Raw genomic sequence first — 17,174 nt, forward strand, 5'->3', positions numbered from 1 at the left:
AGTCCTCAGCCACTCAGGACAGTTTTTGAACCAATCAGAAGCTGATGCAGGTTTCTTGAATGGCTGTCAAATGAAATAAAAATGCTCTGTGTTTGCAATTGTGTTATGTCAGTAATTTAGAGTGTTGTCTCCACCGACATCTTCTCTGGACATTGAGAACAAACCTCTGCTTTTGCCTTCTACCCGACTGTGTCTGGTTTGGGCTTCTTGAAAGCTAGACATGCTGGGCCATTGAACCCACGGTTTTAGCAGAGGTGCAACCACTCAACAGAAGGCAAAGGCAACCCTCTCTGGACAATCCTTGCCAAGGAAACCTTGCAATAGGGTCTCTTTGGGGTCTCCATAAGTCAGAAAGGATTTGAAGACATGTAACAATGAGGCAAGAAGTTTGCAAGACCTTGTCCCTCTAGCCAGCCCTTCACAGACAGCTAGACATCTTCACTGTTTTCATAGGCAGGGTTGACGTAGGTCTTGCTTTTTCTATTTCTTTTTGCATCCTCTGTGAAATCTCTGTGGTTCATCGGAGGCCAAGAGGCCTCTCCCTCCACCTGCCGCTGCAACTTCCGGTATTTGCTGGAGGAGCGGATGCCCAACAAGGCCTTGATCCAGAGCCAGAGACGCCGGTTCTCCAGGAGGGCATCCTGCAAAAAATGGGAGGAAGAAGGAAATAAATCGGTGGTCCCTTTCTCTCTACTGGAAGTCAAAGAAATTGTCTGTGAGAGACATTGGAGTGAGTCTTCCTGTCTAGCAGAAATGGGGTTAGTTTGGATGGCCTTCAGCGGGGCCTTCAATTCTATGTCTCTGGGACAAGCAGGACCCGTTGTTCCTTCCTTTTATTGTAACAACTTTTGTTCAGAAAAGACTAACACAGAATCTACAAACAGGCCTATAAAGCAAGAATGCCAAACATCAGGAAAAATACAATGACAAAAAGAGGAAAATACATTTTCTTAATAAGAGAAACACACTACTACTACAACCACAAAACATTGATTGCATACAGAAAGTGGGCTGGAAAAAGTTGTTAAGCAATGGAATGGGCCACCTTGGAAGCTGCTGGACTTCTTCTTTGGAGAGTTCCAAACAGAGGCTGGACGGACATCTTTGAGGAGTGCTTTAGTTGTGTCTTCATGCAAGGCAGAAGGGAGTCAGACCGGATGGCCCCTGGGGGTCCCTTCCAACTCTGAGATTCAATAAGTCTATGAGCCTGTCTCTCATTCATATAGTTGTCATAAGACCAAAGCCAACTTTGCTTGAGAATATAATAACAGGGAAGCAATCCTTGTTCTCAGGTGAAGAAAGGCAAAGGGGAAGCGGTGCCTTCTCAACCAAGAGCTCTGATACCAATACTGGCAAGTTTTTCTGTTGTTGTTTATTCCTTCAGTCGCTTCCGACTCTTGGTGACCTCATGGACAAGCCCAGGCCAGAGGTCCTTGTCGGCCACCTGCAGCTCCTTCAAGATCAAGTCAGTCCCTTCAAAGATACCATCCACCCACCTTGCCCTTGGGTCAGCCTCTCTTCCTTTTTCCTTCCATTTTCCCCAACATCATTCTCTTCTCCAAGCTTTCCTGTCTTCTCATTACATGGCCAAAGTCCTTCATCTTTGCCTCTCATCTCCTTCCCTCCAGTGAGCAGCCATTGGACATTATTTCCTGGAGGATGGACGGGTTGGATCTCCTTGCCAAGGTCCAAGGCACGCTCAGGATTTTCCTCCAGCACCAGAGTTCAAATGCCTCTCTCTTCCTTCGCTCAGCCTTCCTTATGGTCCAGCTCTCGCATCCATAGGTTACTACGGGGAATACCATAGCTTTAACTATGCGGACCTTTATTGCCAGCATGATGCCTCTACTCTTCACTATTTTATCATCAAGGTTGGTCATGGCTCTCCTCCCAAGAAGGAAACGTCTTTTGATTTCTTGGCTGCAGTCTACGTCTGCAGTCATCTTTGTGCCTAGAAATATAAAGCCTGTCACTGCCTCCACGTTTTCTTCCTCTATTTGCCAGTTGTCAATCAGTCTGGTTGTCATCATCTTGGTTTTTAACTGCCACCCAGTTTTTGCACTTTCTTCTTTCACCTTGGTTATAAGGCTCCTCGGCTCCTCCTTGCTTTCATCCATCAAAATGGGAACATCTGAGTTGTTTTGAGTTCTTCCATACTTAATTCTGCATCCCCCTCCCCAGTTGTTTTCAGGCAAACCCTTTGTTTTAAGCCACAGACACCTTTTTCTCAATCCCCACTGTGCCAAGTCCCATCAACAGTACCATTGTGCCCAGATAGAAAACATGGGAATCCAATTCCAGGGAAAGAAAGATAAACCAAAAAATGAACAGTGGCTTACTTACCTCCACAAAAACGGAGACTGCAAACCGGACCACGATCATGATCAGAATATAACCCCTCCAGAGGTTGGGGGTGCAGAGAAGCTGTAGAGAAAGAAAATGGGGTCAGGAAGGGGTCTGGGGCACCCCAAAACACACACATTGGAGGGAGAACACGAGATGGGGGAAGAGATTCCAGCTTTCCAAATGTATCTGCTGCTTTGGCTTGATTTACAGCAAAGACAGTCATCCAGGGAGAGCCCCCAAACCATGGAATCCACCATGTGGTCGAAGGATGAATCTAGACTGTAGAATGAATGCAGTTTGACTCCACTTGAGCTGCCATGACCCAAGCCTATGGAGTCCTAGGAGTTGAAGTTTCAGAAGGTCTTCAGACAAGGAGTGCTGGGGTATGCCAAAGTAGTGGACTAGTGGAGTGCCGCAAGGTTCAGTCCTGGGCCCGGTGCTTTTCAAAATCTTTATTAATGACTTGGATGAAGGTTTAAAGGGCGTGCTGATCAAGTTCTCAGATGATACTAAATTGGGAGGGAAAGTCCAGAAGACTGTGAAGTGGAAGTTCAAAAGCTCTGGACCGCAGTTAAGGAGGGTCCTTCCTGGTGAGCTATGCTAACCGCCAATGTTTTCCGAAAAGAGAGAGACCCACTAGGATTAAGACAAGCAACAGAAAATCTTTATTACAATCTGCAGAAAGGATGCCATGTACAGCAAAGGATGCCAACATGTACAAGTATAAACACACAGAGAAATACAGGATAACTTACACATTTTGATAGCTATTCAAACCTCCTGCCCTCTCTCCAACTGGCCAGAAAAGAGGCTGGCTAGGATCCATGCCAACATTGGTAAGCAAGGGAGAAGGTCATCAGGGGATTGGTCAAGAGAGAAGGACTGAAGGGCTGGTCAGCTGCAGAGCCACCCCTGGGAGGGCACGGTCTGGGGCCATTGAGGCCAGGGCCACTCCGTTGAGGCCAGGGCTGCCTCTGCAGGGCTTGGGTCATTCCCAGCTGCCTTCAAGGGCTGCCCCCCCAAAGCCCCCAGAGCACTCACCTGTAGACCCTTGTAAATGACCTCTATGTCGGCAAAGAGAATGAACACGCAAAGGCCCAACCAGATGGACATCAGGCAGGTGAAAATATCTGGAGGAAATCAAAGGAAAACACGTAGAAATGTCCCATGAATCCCATCCAATTGTGCCCTTCCTGTAGCGGAATGGAAGGAGATGGGGATGAACAAGCGGGCAGGTCCACCGGTGGCCCTAGAACATGGGAAAGGTGGCCGGAAGGGACATATTGCATTGAACATGGATGTGCCAAAGTAGGGGTCCCCAAACTAAGGCCCGGGGACTGGATGTGGCCCATTGAAGCCATTTATCTGGCCCCCATGGCACAAGGGTAGAAGGGGGTTGGGCTAAATGACCCAAGGGGTCACTTCTTCTCTTACAACCCTTATTATTATTTTATTATGACACAGCAAACAAGATAGATATGCTGGATTTCATATCACAAAATCACAAGTTGAACACTTCCCAAATGTCTAGGACTGTGTGATGTATTTTCGGATGATGCGCGCAGTTCCCAGCAGGGTGGCCTTTTGCAGTTGGCAGATCGTAATTATTATTGTTATTATTGTTATTATTATTATTAACATTGAGGCTGGGTGGCCATCTGTCAGGGATGCTTTGCTTGTGCTTTTGGTGCACAAAGGCAGAAGGGGGTTGGACTAAATGGCCCAAAGGGTCTCTTCCAACCATTATTATTATTATTATTATTATTGACACAACGACGTTGTATGACACAGCAAACAAGATAGATATGCTGGATTTCGTTTCACAAAACCACAAGTCGAACACTTGCCAAGTGTCTAGGACTGTGTGATGTATTTTCGGATGATGCGTGCAGATCCCAGTAAGGTGGCCTTTTGCAGAAGGGGGTTGGACTAAATGGCCCAAAGGGTCTCTTCCAACCATTATTATTATTATTATTATTATTATTATTATTATTATTATTATTATTATTATTATTATTAACATTGAGGCTGGGTGGCCATCTGTCAGGGGTGCTTTGCTTGTGCTTTTGGTGCACAAAGGCAGAAAGGGATTGGACTCAATGGCCCAAAGGGTCTCTTCCAACCTTTTTTATATTATTATTGCTATTATTATTATTATTATTATTATTATTATTATTATTATTATTATTATTATTAACATTGAGGCTGGGTGGCCATCTGTCAGGGGTGCTTTGCTTGTGCTTTTGGTGCACAAAGGCAGAAGGGGATTGGACTCAATGGCCTAAAGGGTCTCTTCCAATCCTCTTTTATTATTGTTGTTGTTGTTGTTGTTGTTGTTATTTATTATTGATTGGTGGCCAACTATAGTCCGGCCTTCCAACGGTCCGAAGGATTGTGAACTGGCCTCCTGTTTAAAAAGTTTGGGGACCCCTGTGCCAAAGCATAGACAAGAGCAAACCCTAGTGAAATGGAGGATTTCTGGCTTAAGAATGCCATGGAGTCACCTTGGAAGACCTAGAACATTTTTAGAGAGAGCATACATGGTTGGGTGTAGATAAATGATAAGGGAGTCATATTGGAATCTGAAAACCTGGCTTAGATTGCTTGTAACTGATTTTTTTAAAAAACGCAAATTTACATTGCTCCTAACGAGAAAGGGGTTCAGGCTACTCTTCTACTTAGTGGTCCAAGAAGCTGCATGCGTTGCCCAAGAGGCCAAAGGGGAGATGCTGGGAAGGGTTGCTCCCCTTATTGGGACTCACAGTTGCTGTAGATGGGCTTCCGGAAGGGCCTTCCCTTGCAGAAGACGAAGGCCAGGACGCAGCAGTCGAGGGTGGCCAGGTGGTAGAGCGTGGTGTTCTCGTAGCTTACCACCATGTTCCTTATGGCTGATGTGCCGTTGGGATCCCCGTTGACCCCAAAGGGGAAGGAGGACTGGTTTCCAGGGGAGCACGGGCTGGAAGGAAAAGAAGACCCCTGAAATGACTCCTTCCACCAACCCGTCCTGCTTTTCCCTGAGACACTGCTTTTGGTCGAAAGCCACACCTGGGGAGCTTAATGGGAACCGGGGGTCAATCCCAAAGCAGCGTTGCTTCCTCAGCTTAAAAGGAAAGGAGGAGCTACCAGTGTCTGGCCGCTGTATTGGCCTGGATGAGGGCGAACAAGCTGAGGCTCAATCCTGACAAGACAGAGGTCCTCCAGGTCAGTCGTACGTCTGATCGGGGTATTGGGTGGCAACCTGTGCTTGACGGGGTCGCACTCCCCCTGAAGGCGCAGGTCCGCAGCTTGGGGGTCCTCCTGGACACTGCGCTGACACTTGAGGCCCAGGTGTCGGCCGTGGCTGGGAGGGCCTTTGCACAACTAAAACTTGTGCGCCAGCTGCGACCATACCTCGAGAAGTCAGATCTGACCATGGTGGTCCATGCCTTAGTTACCTCTAGACTGGATTACTGCAATGCGCTCTACGTGGGGCTGCCTTTGAAGACGGCTCGGAAACTACAACTAGTACAACGATCGGCAGCCAGGTTTCTAACTGGGGCAGATTACAGGACGCGCTCAACGCCGCTGTTTAAAGAGCTCCACTGGCTGCCATTTATTTTCCGAGCCCAATTCAAGGTGCAGGTTATCACCTACAAAGCCCTTAACGGTTTGGGACCCACCTACCTTCGAGACCGCATTTCCCCCTGTGAACCCGCACGACCTCTTCGCTCGTCGGGGGAGGCCCTCCTCTCGCTTCCACCAACTTCGCAGTTGCGGTTGGTGGGGACGAGGGAGAGGGCCTTCTCCGCCGTGGCCCCCCGGCTGTGGAACTCGCTCCCCAGGGAGATTAGGCAGGCCCCTACCCTACTCTCATTCAGGAAGAGCCTGAAAACTTGGCTATTCCAGAAGGCCTTCGTTGACTGATCCTTGTGGGATCATGTTATTTACCTATTAAGCAGTAGACCCTCTGGATTGTTTTTAGGATTCATTCAGCACTTTAAGTATTACACCTGCTGCATAATTATCCCTCCCTGATAACTTGATATTACTTTGCACCTTGGCCTGGATCTTTTGACCCAAATCGGGATCTTAATATTATTGTGTATATTGACTTTTATGACTGTTTTTAATCATGTTGAAGTTTTACTGCTCGGTTTAATGTTTTATCTGATTTGTGCTGTCGTGTCTGGGCATGGCCCCATGTAAGCCGCCCCGAGTCCCTCCGGGGAGATGGGGCGGGATATAAGAATAAAATTATTATTATTATTATTATTATTATTATTACCAGGATGGAGACCCCGACAGTCTGAGGAAGGGAAGCCAACGCTATGGATGTCAATAAATCATGCTCTTTGTCTGCCCTTGGGTTCTGCATCTCAGAGTTCATCTGCACTGCAGAATTAAGGCGGCCTGACCCACTTGAACTGCAATGGCTCAATGTTATGGAATCCTAGGAGTTGTAGTTTGGTGAAGCACCAGCACTCTTTGAGAGAAGAAGGATAAGAGCCATACAATACTACAACTTCCAGAATTCCGTAATAATAATAATAATAATAATAATAATAATAATAATAATAATAATAATACACTCTTTGGTAGAAGAAGGATAAAAGCCATGCAATACTACAACTTCCAGAATTCCATAATAATGGTAATGATGACGACGACAACAACAGCTACTACTACTACTACTACTACTACTTTATTCTTGCATCCTGCCCCATCTCCTTGGAGGGACTCTGAGCGGCTCACATGGGGACCAAGCCCAGAATATACAATAAAATACAACAGAATACACTTAAAATTATAATTTACCTGTTTTCTTTAATTGTGCTATATTCCTTTAATTGTGCTATAGTACTTAAGCAATTATTGTTCCACAGTAGAATGCTCGCAACCTGATAAAGAACACTGTGTGTAAAGATCCTCCTAGGGCATGTAAGTTCTAACCATAATCCTTATATTATGCTTCTCTTTTGTTATACATTAATTGGGGTGTTTTTTAGCATGTCTATTTCAAGTATGGTATATATTACTTTTATTTTACCTTTGAAGTGTATATTAGATAGTTTCTCTTTTTATTTTTATATGTATAGAAGAATCAAGAAGGCAGAGCCACACCACTCTTTAGCCCAAACAAACAGTGGGAAATCTAGTTTACCTGAAGAAGCAACGAAACTAGCATATACCTGGGAAACCAGTTGTAACCATCCCCGGCACCACAGATCACTTGGCCATCCCAGATACCCTACGACGGATTGGTATCAACATCTAAAAACAACAACCTATTCATTTAACCCTTAAGACATCGTTATATGTCTGGTATCCAGGAGCTACTCTGAGAAGAACTTATAAAGATGATATATTAATTACTGAACTGTCTTTTTCTATGCTCCAGCAACTCTTGAGAACACTATCAAGAGGGCAGTAGATTCTGCTTGTTTTTCATTTATTTGATTTGACAAGATTGTAACCAATCTAGAGTCTATAACAGTTTTATGTTAAGGCTTATGTGAAGGGTTGTCTTTTTGTACATATGCATGTTAAGAATTGTTTATTTACCTCGATTCAACGCTGCATACCATAATTTCGTTTTTACGTTTCACTGATAATAGGACACCGCCAATTTATGCCGAATCAGTCAAATGCACATTGAAATAACCAGGTTTTCAACTTTTTCCGGAATGTGGCCAAGGTGAAGGCTGGTCTAATTTCCCTCGGGAGAGAGTTCAGAGCCAGGAGGCCACTGCCGAGAATGCCCGCTCCCTTGTCCCCACCAACCGTGTTTGGGACACTGGCGGGAGCGAGAAGAAAGCCTCCTCCACAGATCTCAGGGATCATGCAGGTTCGTAGTTGGAAATGCAATCACACAAAAAAGCTGGATCCCAACCATAGCATTCATCCACGGCAGTTATTTTCCTGTATAGATGCAACCCTTGAGAATCAGGGACCAGACTCCTGAGGATGCAAGGCTATTTGTTGGGGTGCAAGAAAACCTGGTGCTTCCGAAACAGCCATTGTCCTTGCAATCTGCATCTTTGGGTGCATCTACACTTTAGAATGAATGCAGTTCGGCACCACTTCAACTGCCACGGCTCAACGCTATGGAATTCTGGAAGTTGTATAATTCATTCTTTGGTAGGGAATGAATTGTTAATGTAAGTTTAATGTAATGTGAATGTTTAAATGTAATTTTGTGCAATGCTTGTGAATGTAATCTGATCGCATTAGCAGAGAGTGTATCGACACTGAAAGGGTTAATCAGTCAAGCCTCTAATGAACTGTGAAGATGTGACCCTGAGTGTGCCTGGAACGCATAGGGAGGATTCAGAGATTTCGTTCGTTCCTCTTACTTCAGTGTCTTTTGTCTTGTTTCTGTCTGTTAGGTTGGATGTGAATGCTAGTGTGTGCTGTATATTTGCTCTACTCAGTAAAGTTATATGTTTGCTTTTACTGAAGTCTCAAAGTGTCCATTCTTCTGTGCTCCAATGCTTCTGTCACACTCTGACATGAATCATCTTGCAAAACGGCGACTGCCAGGATTCCATAGCATTAAGCCATAGCAGTTCAAGTGGCATCAAACTGCATTAATCTTACAGTCACGGGTGCAAGTCTGAGGTGCAGAACCCAAGGAGAAGAGGCATTTCCACCTGGCTTTAGCTGCTACTCGATGGTTGTGCTAAGCATAGTGTAAATGTGCCCCCTTGGCCTCTGTCTGGAGAGCTCACCTGTAGCTGCGCACCTGCGCATACCAGGCCTGCCGCCTGACGAAGACGAAGCCACAGGTCTGGATGGCGAGGGCCGAGAGGATGCTGAAGATGACGGAGAGCAGGAGCGGAGGGGAGATGAGGCGCCCGGAGGGGCGGAAGGGGGCCAGACGGGGGTGGGCATGCGTCAGGCTCACTGCAGAAGGAAGAGAGCGAGAGGAACATGCAAGGAGAGTCCCTTGGATGGATGGATGGATGGATGGATGGATGGATGGATGGATGGAGGCCCACTGCTTCCCACTGCCTATGGACATCTAGCCTCTGCAGCTGGGATGTTGCCAGGCTGAAACTGGCCAGAGGGGTTGGCAGAAAGAGGGATTGATGCATTGAGCTCTGGCTCCTGGAAGGGCAGAGCACCCCCTTTCATTCCCAATTGGAAACAGATGGAGAAAAGCCATGGGGAGCGGATCAGAGGCAGAGAGGTATGTGTCCCCAAAGGGCTATCAGAGTCTTCCAGGGTTAGGATCAGGCAGGGCCTTCTTGGTGTCTGCACCGTTACAGTGGGTTTTTAAGAAACACGCCAGGCCTTTGTGCAGCTTTACTTTGACCAACCGGGCCTCCAGGTGGAATCACTCCAACTCAAAAATTCCCGAAGACCGCGTAGTCCATTCAAAGCATTCTGAGACACTACTTGTATCTTATTGGTACAGAAAAATCTGCCAAGCTGACAATGACAAAAAGTAACTTTTCTCTTGATTTCCTGATCACATGGCGGCCCCTACTGTCTCAAACTACATCATGCAGGCAAAGATGTTTCCAGGATCTTTCGGACACCCTTTCAGCACCATGGTGTCAGGGCCCCGCCTGCCCCAAAGGCCAAGCCCACCTTGAACCTGAGCCAGGGTTTGTTCAGGGAAGCTCTCCCCGCAAACAGGGGACTGTGCCAAGTCTGCCAGGAATGTGAGGACGTCACACCTTGCAAGTGTGGTTTGGCCCATCGCTTGCTCCAAGCCCCACAGGGATATGGGGAGAGGAATGGGGACGGATATGGCAAAGAAGGGGCTGCTTACTTGTCAGGCAGGCCACCATAGCAACACCGTCTTGCAGGAGGAACTGATAATTCCCAAAGATCTGCATTTGCTGAAAGAAGAAAAGGAGTCAGAGGGAGATTTGTAGGTAGACGCCGGTGATGTTTTCATTAACATACATGTGGCAAATGACCCAGTCCAAAGGACCCCAATATGGCAGAGTGTGTGGCTTGCTCAAGGTTGGAGACAATTCCATGACTGGGCAGGGATTGAAACCCAGGTCCAACACCCAGACCACTGCAGCTGACCGTCCTTTCCTCCCCTGGAGTGATGTCCTGAGGACATCTTCACCTCTGCCATTCCCAAACCCATTCTCACGGATCCCTCTGCACCCCAGGTTCGCATCTTACCATCCTTCCCAACTGTATCTCTCTGTCTTTTTATTTATGGTGGTGACAAGATAAAGGCTTTGAAGGCATTGTGGGCTGAAAATGCAGAAGCACATGGAGGGACGTTTGTAATGCAATGGTTTCCCCTGGGAGATCCCTCTTCCGTCCCTAAAATAGCTCTGAAACTCAGCACGGCCGGGCACCTCCACGGGGGACAAGGGCAAATTGAAACAATCGGATTCTAAATTCTGGCTCATGTTCCACATCTTGGGGAACAGTTTCTGAAAATGAGATCAAACTCTTCCAAGATGTAGGTAATTATTATCCTCCATGCTATGTAGATTTGAAGGTTGTCCAGAAGGCCCATCCTTTCCACTTTTTGTGGAGTTTTGGTCCAAAAAGCCTGCCAGGACCATCTCCCAAAAGGAGCAGAGGGGCAAATGACTTCACAGGCGGGGAAGCTCTGTGGGTTTGTAGACTTCTCTCCAGCTTATGGTGACTACCATTCATGAGCACCTTCCCTGAGACATGCCATCCAGTCTGTTTCTGTTGGTTGTCATCCTGGACTGCACAAGTCTCAACTAATTATGTAGAGGATAGGAGTAGACTGAGGGAACCCTCTCTGTATTCCCAAGCATGCCTAGATAGGCCTTTGCTGTTTTCCCTCTCTTGCTTTCCTGTTTACATCCACTTACCTTGTTGTTGTAGCAATGTGATCCTTTAGGGATGAGGCAACTTCCTCTATCTAATTGGAATGTTAATTGCCCCAAAGGCTTGGGCCATTTGGTCAGCCATGACTTCTTCCTCCTTTGTCTTCGACCTAAGGAGGTCACATTTTGCCCTCTCTCCTGGCAAAATGAAGCTATTTAGATATTTTGTTCTTTTTACCTTCTTACCTTCCTTAATGGCTAGCCTAGAGAGCTAGTTAGCTCCAAGAACCTTTTTTATTGACAATGGATTTCTTTTTACCTCAATAAATGATTTTTGAACTTTCAAGGAGACTTTGTAATCCTTTGCCATCCTGAGAAACAAAGGCCTCTCCAACCTCACCACACGTAAGTTTCTGCTGCTTATGAAACGTGGTTCTGCCACTCTGCTGTATTTTTGCGGAATCACCCCCAAAAGAGGGTTATTTTTTAGTCTAACCGCTCAATAGATTCCCAACAGTTTCCAAAAACTTACCCAGTAAAGCAAAGCACAGCCAATGAAGAGAACCATGCCATAAAGGACCAGGTATTTGAACACCGCAAAGGAGGAGATGAGGGCAGCACGACCTTCCCTGTGAGGGAAATGGGGACAAGCCATGAAATGTTGACACTGACCATCACAAAGGGACTCCACTGGGGAGAAGGCTCCAGACCCCTCCTGCCACCCAGAGAAGAGCCTTGGCGCAGAACAGGGTGCAAGGCAAACACCTGTGCTTTGGAGACAAATGGCCAGGCTCCAAACCCCAAAATCCCCCAGGAAGGGACAGGGTGGATGGCTGTAGTAGCAGTAGTACTATTTATTTATTTATTTATTTATTTATTTATTTATTTACAGTATTTATATTCCGCCCTTCTCACCCCGAAGGGGACTCAGGGCGGATCACATTATACACACATAGGGCAAACATTCAATGCCCATAAACACATCAAACAGAGACAGAGACAGACAGACGCAGAGGCAATTTAACCTTCTCCTGAGGGGATGTTCAATTCTGGCCACAGGGGGAGCTGCTTCATCATCCACTCTGATGGCACTTCCTCATTCCAGGTCGTAAATTAGTTAAACTTGCCTCCCCACTTTTATAAGTGGTACCTTATTTCCTACTTGAAAGATGCAACTATCTTTCGGGTTGCTAGGTCAGCAACGAGCAGTGGCTATTTTTTATCTTTAATTGACGGGTGCTCACCCCGCCACGGGCTGGCCTCGAACTCATGACCTCATGGTCAGAGTGATTTATTGCAGCTGCTCAACAGCCTGCGCCACAGCCTGGCCCCTATTAGTAGTAGTAGTAGTAGTAGTAGTAGTAACTTTATTCTTCTATCCCTCCACCACCTCCCGGAAGGGACTCGGGGTGGCTTAAAGACACCACAAAAGCAACATAAAAGTGAACACAATATAAAATACAACAAAATAAAACACATGTAACATATAAAACATCAATTCTGACTCAATCAAGCTGCAGTCTTCTAACCGTGGTGGTAAATTACTGGCACCATGGCCAGGTTGTAAGCATTGGAATAAAATGAGTACCAGCTGCAGTAATGGAGAGAGGGCATGGGATAACATACAGGATGCGCAATTTCTACATAGTAGACATTAGGCATGTGCAAAAATATCAGAAAGCATCATAAGTCGGATCAGCTTTGTATAATTCGTACTTACAACGTGATATCCAATGCGCACGCACAGTCCACGCCAAAAATTAAGGAACTGAAACTTGCCCCATACTTTTTCGTTGTAGTTTTGTAAATCTTGGAAGACTCCCAAAGTCAGTTTCGTATTCAGTGCAAGGAAGCCAAGCTCAAAAAGCAAAGCCAAAAAGGCTGCCTTGGTGCCTGCCTTGCCTTTCTTCTGTAAATTAATGGCCTCTGTCTCACCATTAGGAGAGGGGAACAGAAGGAGCAGTGTTTTTTGGAAACAGCACAGAACTCTGGGAAATGTAGTTTGGGAAGGGAAGAGCCCTATACCAGAGAATTCAAAAGGCCCTTCCCTAAACCATATTTTTCAGAATGCATCAGCATTGGAAAGCTGATTATTATTATTATTATAAAACCAATTAGGAAATGACATTTATAACCCAGGAACAAAAATCATGATATATAGTTTAATATAATATATTAGTTTACACCCCAGCCACAAGAGGAACACTGTGCTATTTGGTCCCATCTCCTTTCTGATTCCCAGTCATCAAAGCACTCCCAACAGAGGGAATTCCAGACTACAGAGAAAGCATTATTATTATTATTATTATTATTATTATTATTATTATTATTATTATTGTATGACACAGCAAACAAGATAGACATGCTGGATTTCGTATCACAAAATCACAAGTTGAACACTTCCCAAGTGTCTAGGACTGTGTGATGTATTTTCGGATGATGCGCGCAGATCCCAGCAGGGTGGCCTTTTGCAGTTGGCAGATCATAATTTTGTCAATGTCTATTGTTTCCAAATGCCGGCTGAGATCTTTTGTGCCCATCATCACCTGCACTGGCTTCTGCCAGAGTCTTTGAAGTTCAATCTTGAGGTCCTGATAGCGGCTGAGTTTTTCCTGTTGTTTTTCGTCAATGCGACTCACACCTGGGATGGCGACATCAATGATCCAAACCTTTTTCCTTTCCACAACTGTGATGTCTGGTGTGTTGTGATATTATTATTATTATTATTATTATTATTATTATTATTATTATTATTATTATTATTTCTTACCAACTTCTCCCTATGGATTGAGATGGGGACCAATAGCACATTAAAATTAACATGTACATGCAGTGTGTGTGTTACATGAAGAGGAAGGGGGAACAAGCACCAACAAAGTGATTCTGGATGGACGCGACCTACCGGATGAGTTCTGGGACGCACTGGATGTTGGGGGTCTGGGAGGTGAAGGGCGAGGCCACGGAGGCCTCCTGCTCCGAGAGGGAGATCCCCGCATGAGCCATCTTCAAGGCCTGGGGAAAGGAAGCAAAAATATTTGGAGAGGAGGAGGAGGAGGAATTCTTCATCACTGCAAATCAAAGGAGGACACATTCAGGGAAATTTCCAATATTTTGCAAGATTTGGAAATGGAGTCTTTATGTTGAGTGTTGCGGTATTATGCCCAGGAAACCAAGGCTGCTCCACAAAACTGCGTGAAGGGCTGGTGCGGGCAATTCTTGTTTCACAAACTATTTCTAACTTACAAGGCTGTGATTCCCCATCAATGAGGCCTGAGACCTCTTCGTCATGTCTGTGAATGAGAAGGACAAATGGAAACCCATGTCTCCCATCATGGAGCTACAGCCTCAGAACAAGAGCAATGTGCTGGAAATTGGTATGAGGTCAGCCTTGGAGGCATCATGTAAAACAAAAGGCGTTCCCATCTCTGTTTGGGAGCAAAGGGTTAACCCTGGAAGGTGGCATATTGTAACTCCCAAACAGTAATGCTTATAATAACAATACTTTATTTTTAATCCGCCCTCTCTCTCCGAAGGGACTCAGGGCAGCTTCCACAGCTTTGCCTCAACAGCTGAAAGTTTTAGTTCTCATGGAAACTGGAGCTCTTGAGCACAAAATATTGAAAAGTAGGAAGAGCCAGATGGTGTGTCACCGTGACTTACCCCACAGTCGTTGGCTCCGTCTCCGCACATCCCCACATAGTAACTGGAAGACAGGAGAGGACATTACTTAATAGCCCATAACATAAAATAACACACAATAGGATCATTCATGTGCAAAATACAGACACAGAGCTTTTGTGGTTGACACATTTATTTGATTTGGAGTTCACTATGTATTTCATGCTCTATAAACACGCTTCCGAATCTGAATTTCACAAACTATAATCCAAACTGTCATCTGGCCCGTATCTCCCTCCCTCCCAAAATCCATTCTGGGGCTTTTGGATAAATACGTCCCCCCTTTTCTCTCTATTTTGGGGCCTAACCACCTACTCCAGTTTCTGGAACTCTTCCACCAGGCTGGACTTCTGCCCTGGAGACATCCGTGCAAACACGGTCCCGTTCACAAGAATCTGCAGAAAGCAAAACAAATAGAGTTCATTTTTCAAAAAATGGTCAATTAATCAATTTGCAAGTAAGACATACTATCCCACCCCCAGTTTGCTCTCCCCCCCCCCCCCCGCCCCAAATTTACCTTTGGGAGCAAAGAGCTGAAGGATTTCTGGAGTGCTTGAAAGGTCTTCCCATTCATGGCAAAGTGGAAACTGCTGCTGCTTTTGTCATAAATGGTAATGCAGGGATCCTAGAAGTCGGGTGAAAACAGCTTCCATGCATTACCCCTATAGACCTTCTACAGCCATTCTAGGTTAATGTTCACAGCAAAGCAAAGGGAGGAGAGAGGAGGGAAGGGGCTGCTCAGAGATGCTTTCCATCCTCCTGGGATAAGAACAACCCTTCAGTCGCTTCTTCCTTTCGAGGCAGATGCTGAGCCTGGCAGAACACCTTGCGGAATGTGGTGCCTAAGTGTTGTCAAGCCACCATGACCACCCTCCCTAAAGATCTATAGTTCACCAAGGCTCCGCAATGAACATATTGTTTTTATTTTTAAAATCCTTTTTGAACTTTTGCTACTTCTAAGCAGGAGAGGTCAGGAGCAGGCTGGTCGCACCTTCTTCCCCAAAAAGACGTTATTGTTCCAACCCTTTAATAAAATGTATCTATTTAGCCTATTAAATTTCTGTGAAGAATTTAGAACTGACTGCCTTACTTGGTTCTTCTCCTTGCAGGGCTGAGTGTCCTCCACGGTCTGCCAGGTAACAGATGCCGGGTGGGGATCCTCTGGATCACTGGCTTCCACCAGGATGACTCTGTCTCCCGAAGGGATCATGCCGGAGTTCCTGCCCACCGTGATGGCCGTCTCCAGGTTGTCGCCTGCAAAGGAGAAGCCCAGCGACTGAGTCTCAAGGGAGCTTCGCTTGGTTTACCTTCAGGGACCTCAAGGTGTTGATAGAGCATTGGCTGCATCACAGCAGTGGCTCTGCCCATTTCTCAATGCATGGATGGACCATACAAGAAAGAGGCAGAGAAAGAGAGGAGCGGCGGTACCTGTGACCATGACGGTGCGGATGCGGGCCTCCCTGAGCTCCTCCAGGACAGGCCGGGTCTCGCCCTTCAGCCGGTTTTCCATGACCAGGAGGCCCAGGAAGGTCAGGCCGGACTCCACCTCGTCCCTTGGAAGAAGAAGAAATCAAAAAGGATGCTACATTCATAGACTCCTGCGGTTGGAAGAGGCTCCCAGGGGCCATCCAGTCCAACCCTCTTTTGCTGGGCAGGAAGACACAATCAAAGCACTTCGGGCAAATGCCCATCCAACCTCTGTTTCAATACCTCCAATGAATCCCGTGTCAGTCCATATCCCACTAGAGTTAAGTGTCCTAGAGGCCACCTAATCCAACCCCTTTCTGCACAACGGGATCACTCCTCAAAGATGTCCATCCAGCCTCTGACATTGTAAATTATTGTAAGCCACCTCAGACCCCATGGGAGGAGAAAGGCAGGGTATACATACAATGAATCATATACATCAATCAATAAACATCTTTATTATGCCAAGGAGCCATTCATAAAGCAGGCTCAGCACCTTGGACAACACCTTAAAGTTCAGAATAGAACCAGCAGAAAGGATTCAAACTCTGCACATCATCACCCTTGAGCCATACAGCTTAGTTTTGGTGTCTATTTCTAGTTTTCAATGGATACCTGTCTGTGAGGGGCCATTGGTGGCAAATGCCAGGCCTTACCTGTCCAGGTCCCTGAGGCTGTGCCCTGCGTCCAGAGAGAGCTCTTTGTGGGCCAAGGCAATGACCCGGAAGCCCTGGGCCGTGAAGGACTTCAGCTCCGCTTGGAAGGAGGAGGGCACTGGAGGGGAAGATGGGGAAGGAGGCACTGAGTCTCAGGGGCAGATGGGTCTTGCAGTCAGAGGAAGAACTGTCCCCAAAGCAGGACTGGAGAGAGAGGGTGTCCAGTAGTGCGGGCCCAGAAAAGGCAGAACTGCTCAATCCCTTCTTGGCCTCA

General features: G+C 46.3%; 1 protein-coding gene across 1 annotated transcript in view; it reads right to left on the reverse strand.

Moving 5' to 3' along the window:
* Nucleotides 1-388: 388 nt before the first annotated feature.
* LOC100557714 (probable cation-transporting ATPase 13A5) overlaps nt 389-17,174 on the reverse strand; it is a 40,995-nt gene continuing 24,209 nt past the window's right edge. The window contains exons 17-30 of the mRNA XM_062976996.1: nt 16,901-17,018; nt 16,206-16,330; nt 15,868-16,031; nt 15,295-15,402; nt 15,093-15,172; nt 14,760-14,802; nt 14,002-14,111; nt 11,632-11,728; nt 10,103-10,172; nt 9,054-9,228; nt 5,109-5,371; nt 3,388-3,476; nt 2,344-2,424; nt 389-641 (exon numbers count right to left, since the gene is read on the reverse strand). Coding sequence (XP_062833066.1) covers nt 429-641; nt 2,344-2,424; nt 3,388-3,476; nt 5,109-5,371; nt 9,054-9,228; nt 10,103-10,172; nt 11,632-11,728; nt 14,002-14,111; nt 14,760-14,802; nt 15,093-15,172; nt 15,295-15,402; nt 15,868-16,031; nt 16,206-16,330; nt 16,901-17,018 — 1,736 coding nt within the window. The 3' untranslated portion in view covers nt 389-428. The remainder of the gene's footprint in view (nt 642-2,343; nt 2,425-3,387; nt 3,477-5,108; nt 5,372-9,053; nt 9,229-10,102; nt 10,173-11,631; nt 11,729-14,001; nt 14,112-14,759; nt 14,803-15,092; nt 15,173-15,294; nt 15,403-15,867; nt 16,032-16,205; nt 16,331-16,900; nt 17,019-17,174) is intronic.

The sequence above is a fragment of the Anolis carolinensis genome, chromosome 3 (genome assembly GCF_035594765.1).
Source record: "Anolis carolinensis isolate JA03-04 chromosome 3, rAnoCar3.1.pri, whole genome shotgun sequence".
Classification (NCBI taxonomy): domain Eukaryota; kingdom Metazoa; phylum Chordata; class Lepidosauria; order Squamata; family Dactyloidae; genus Anolis; species Anolis carolinensis.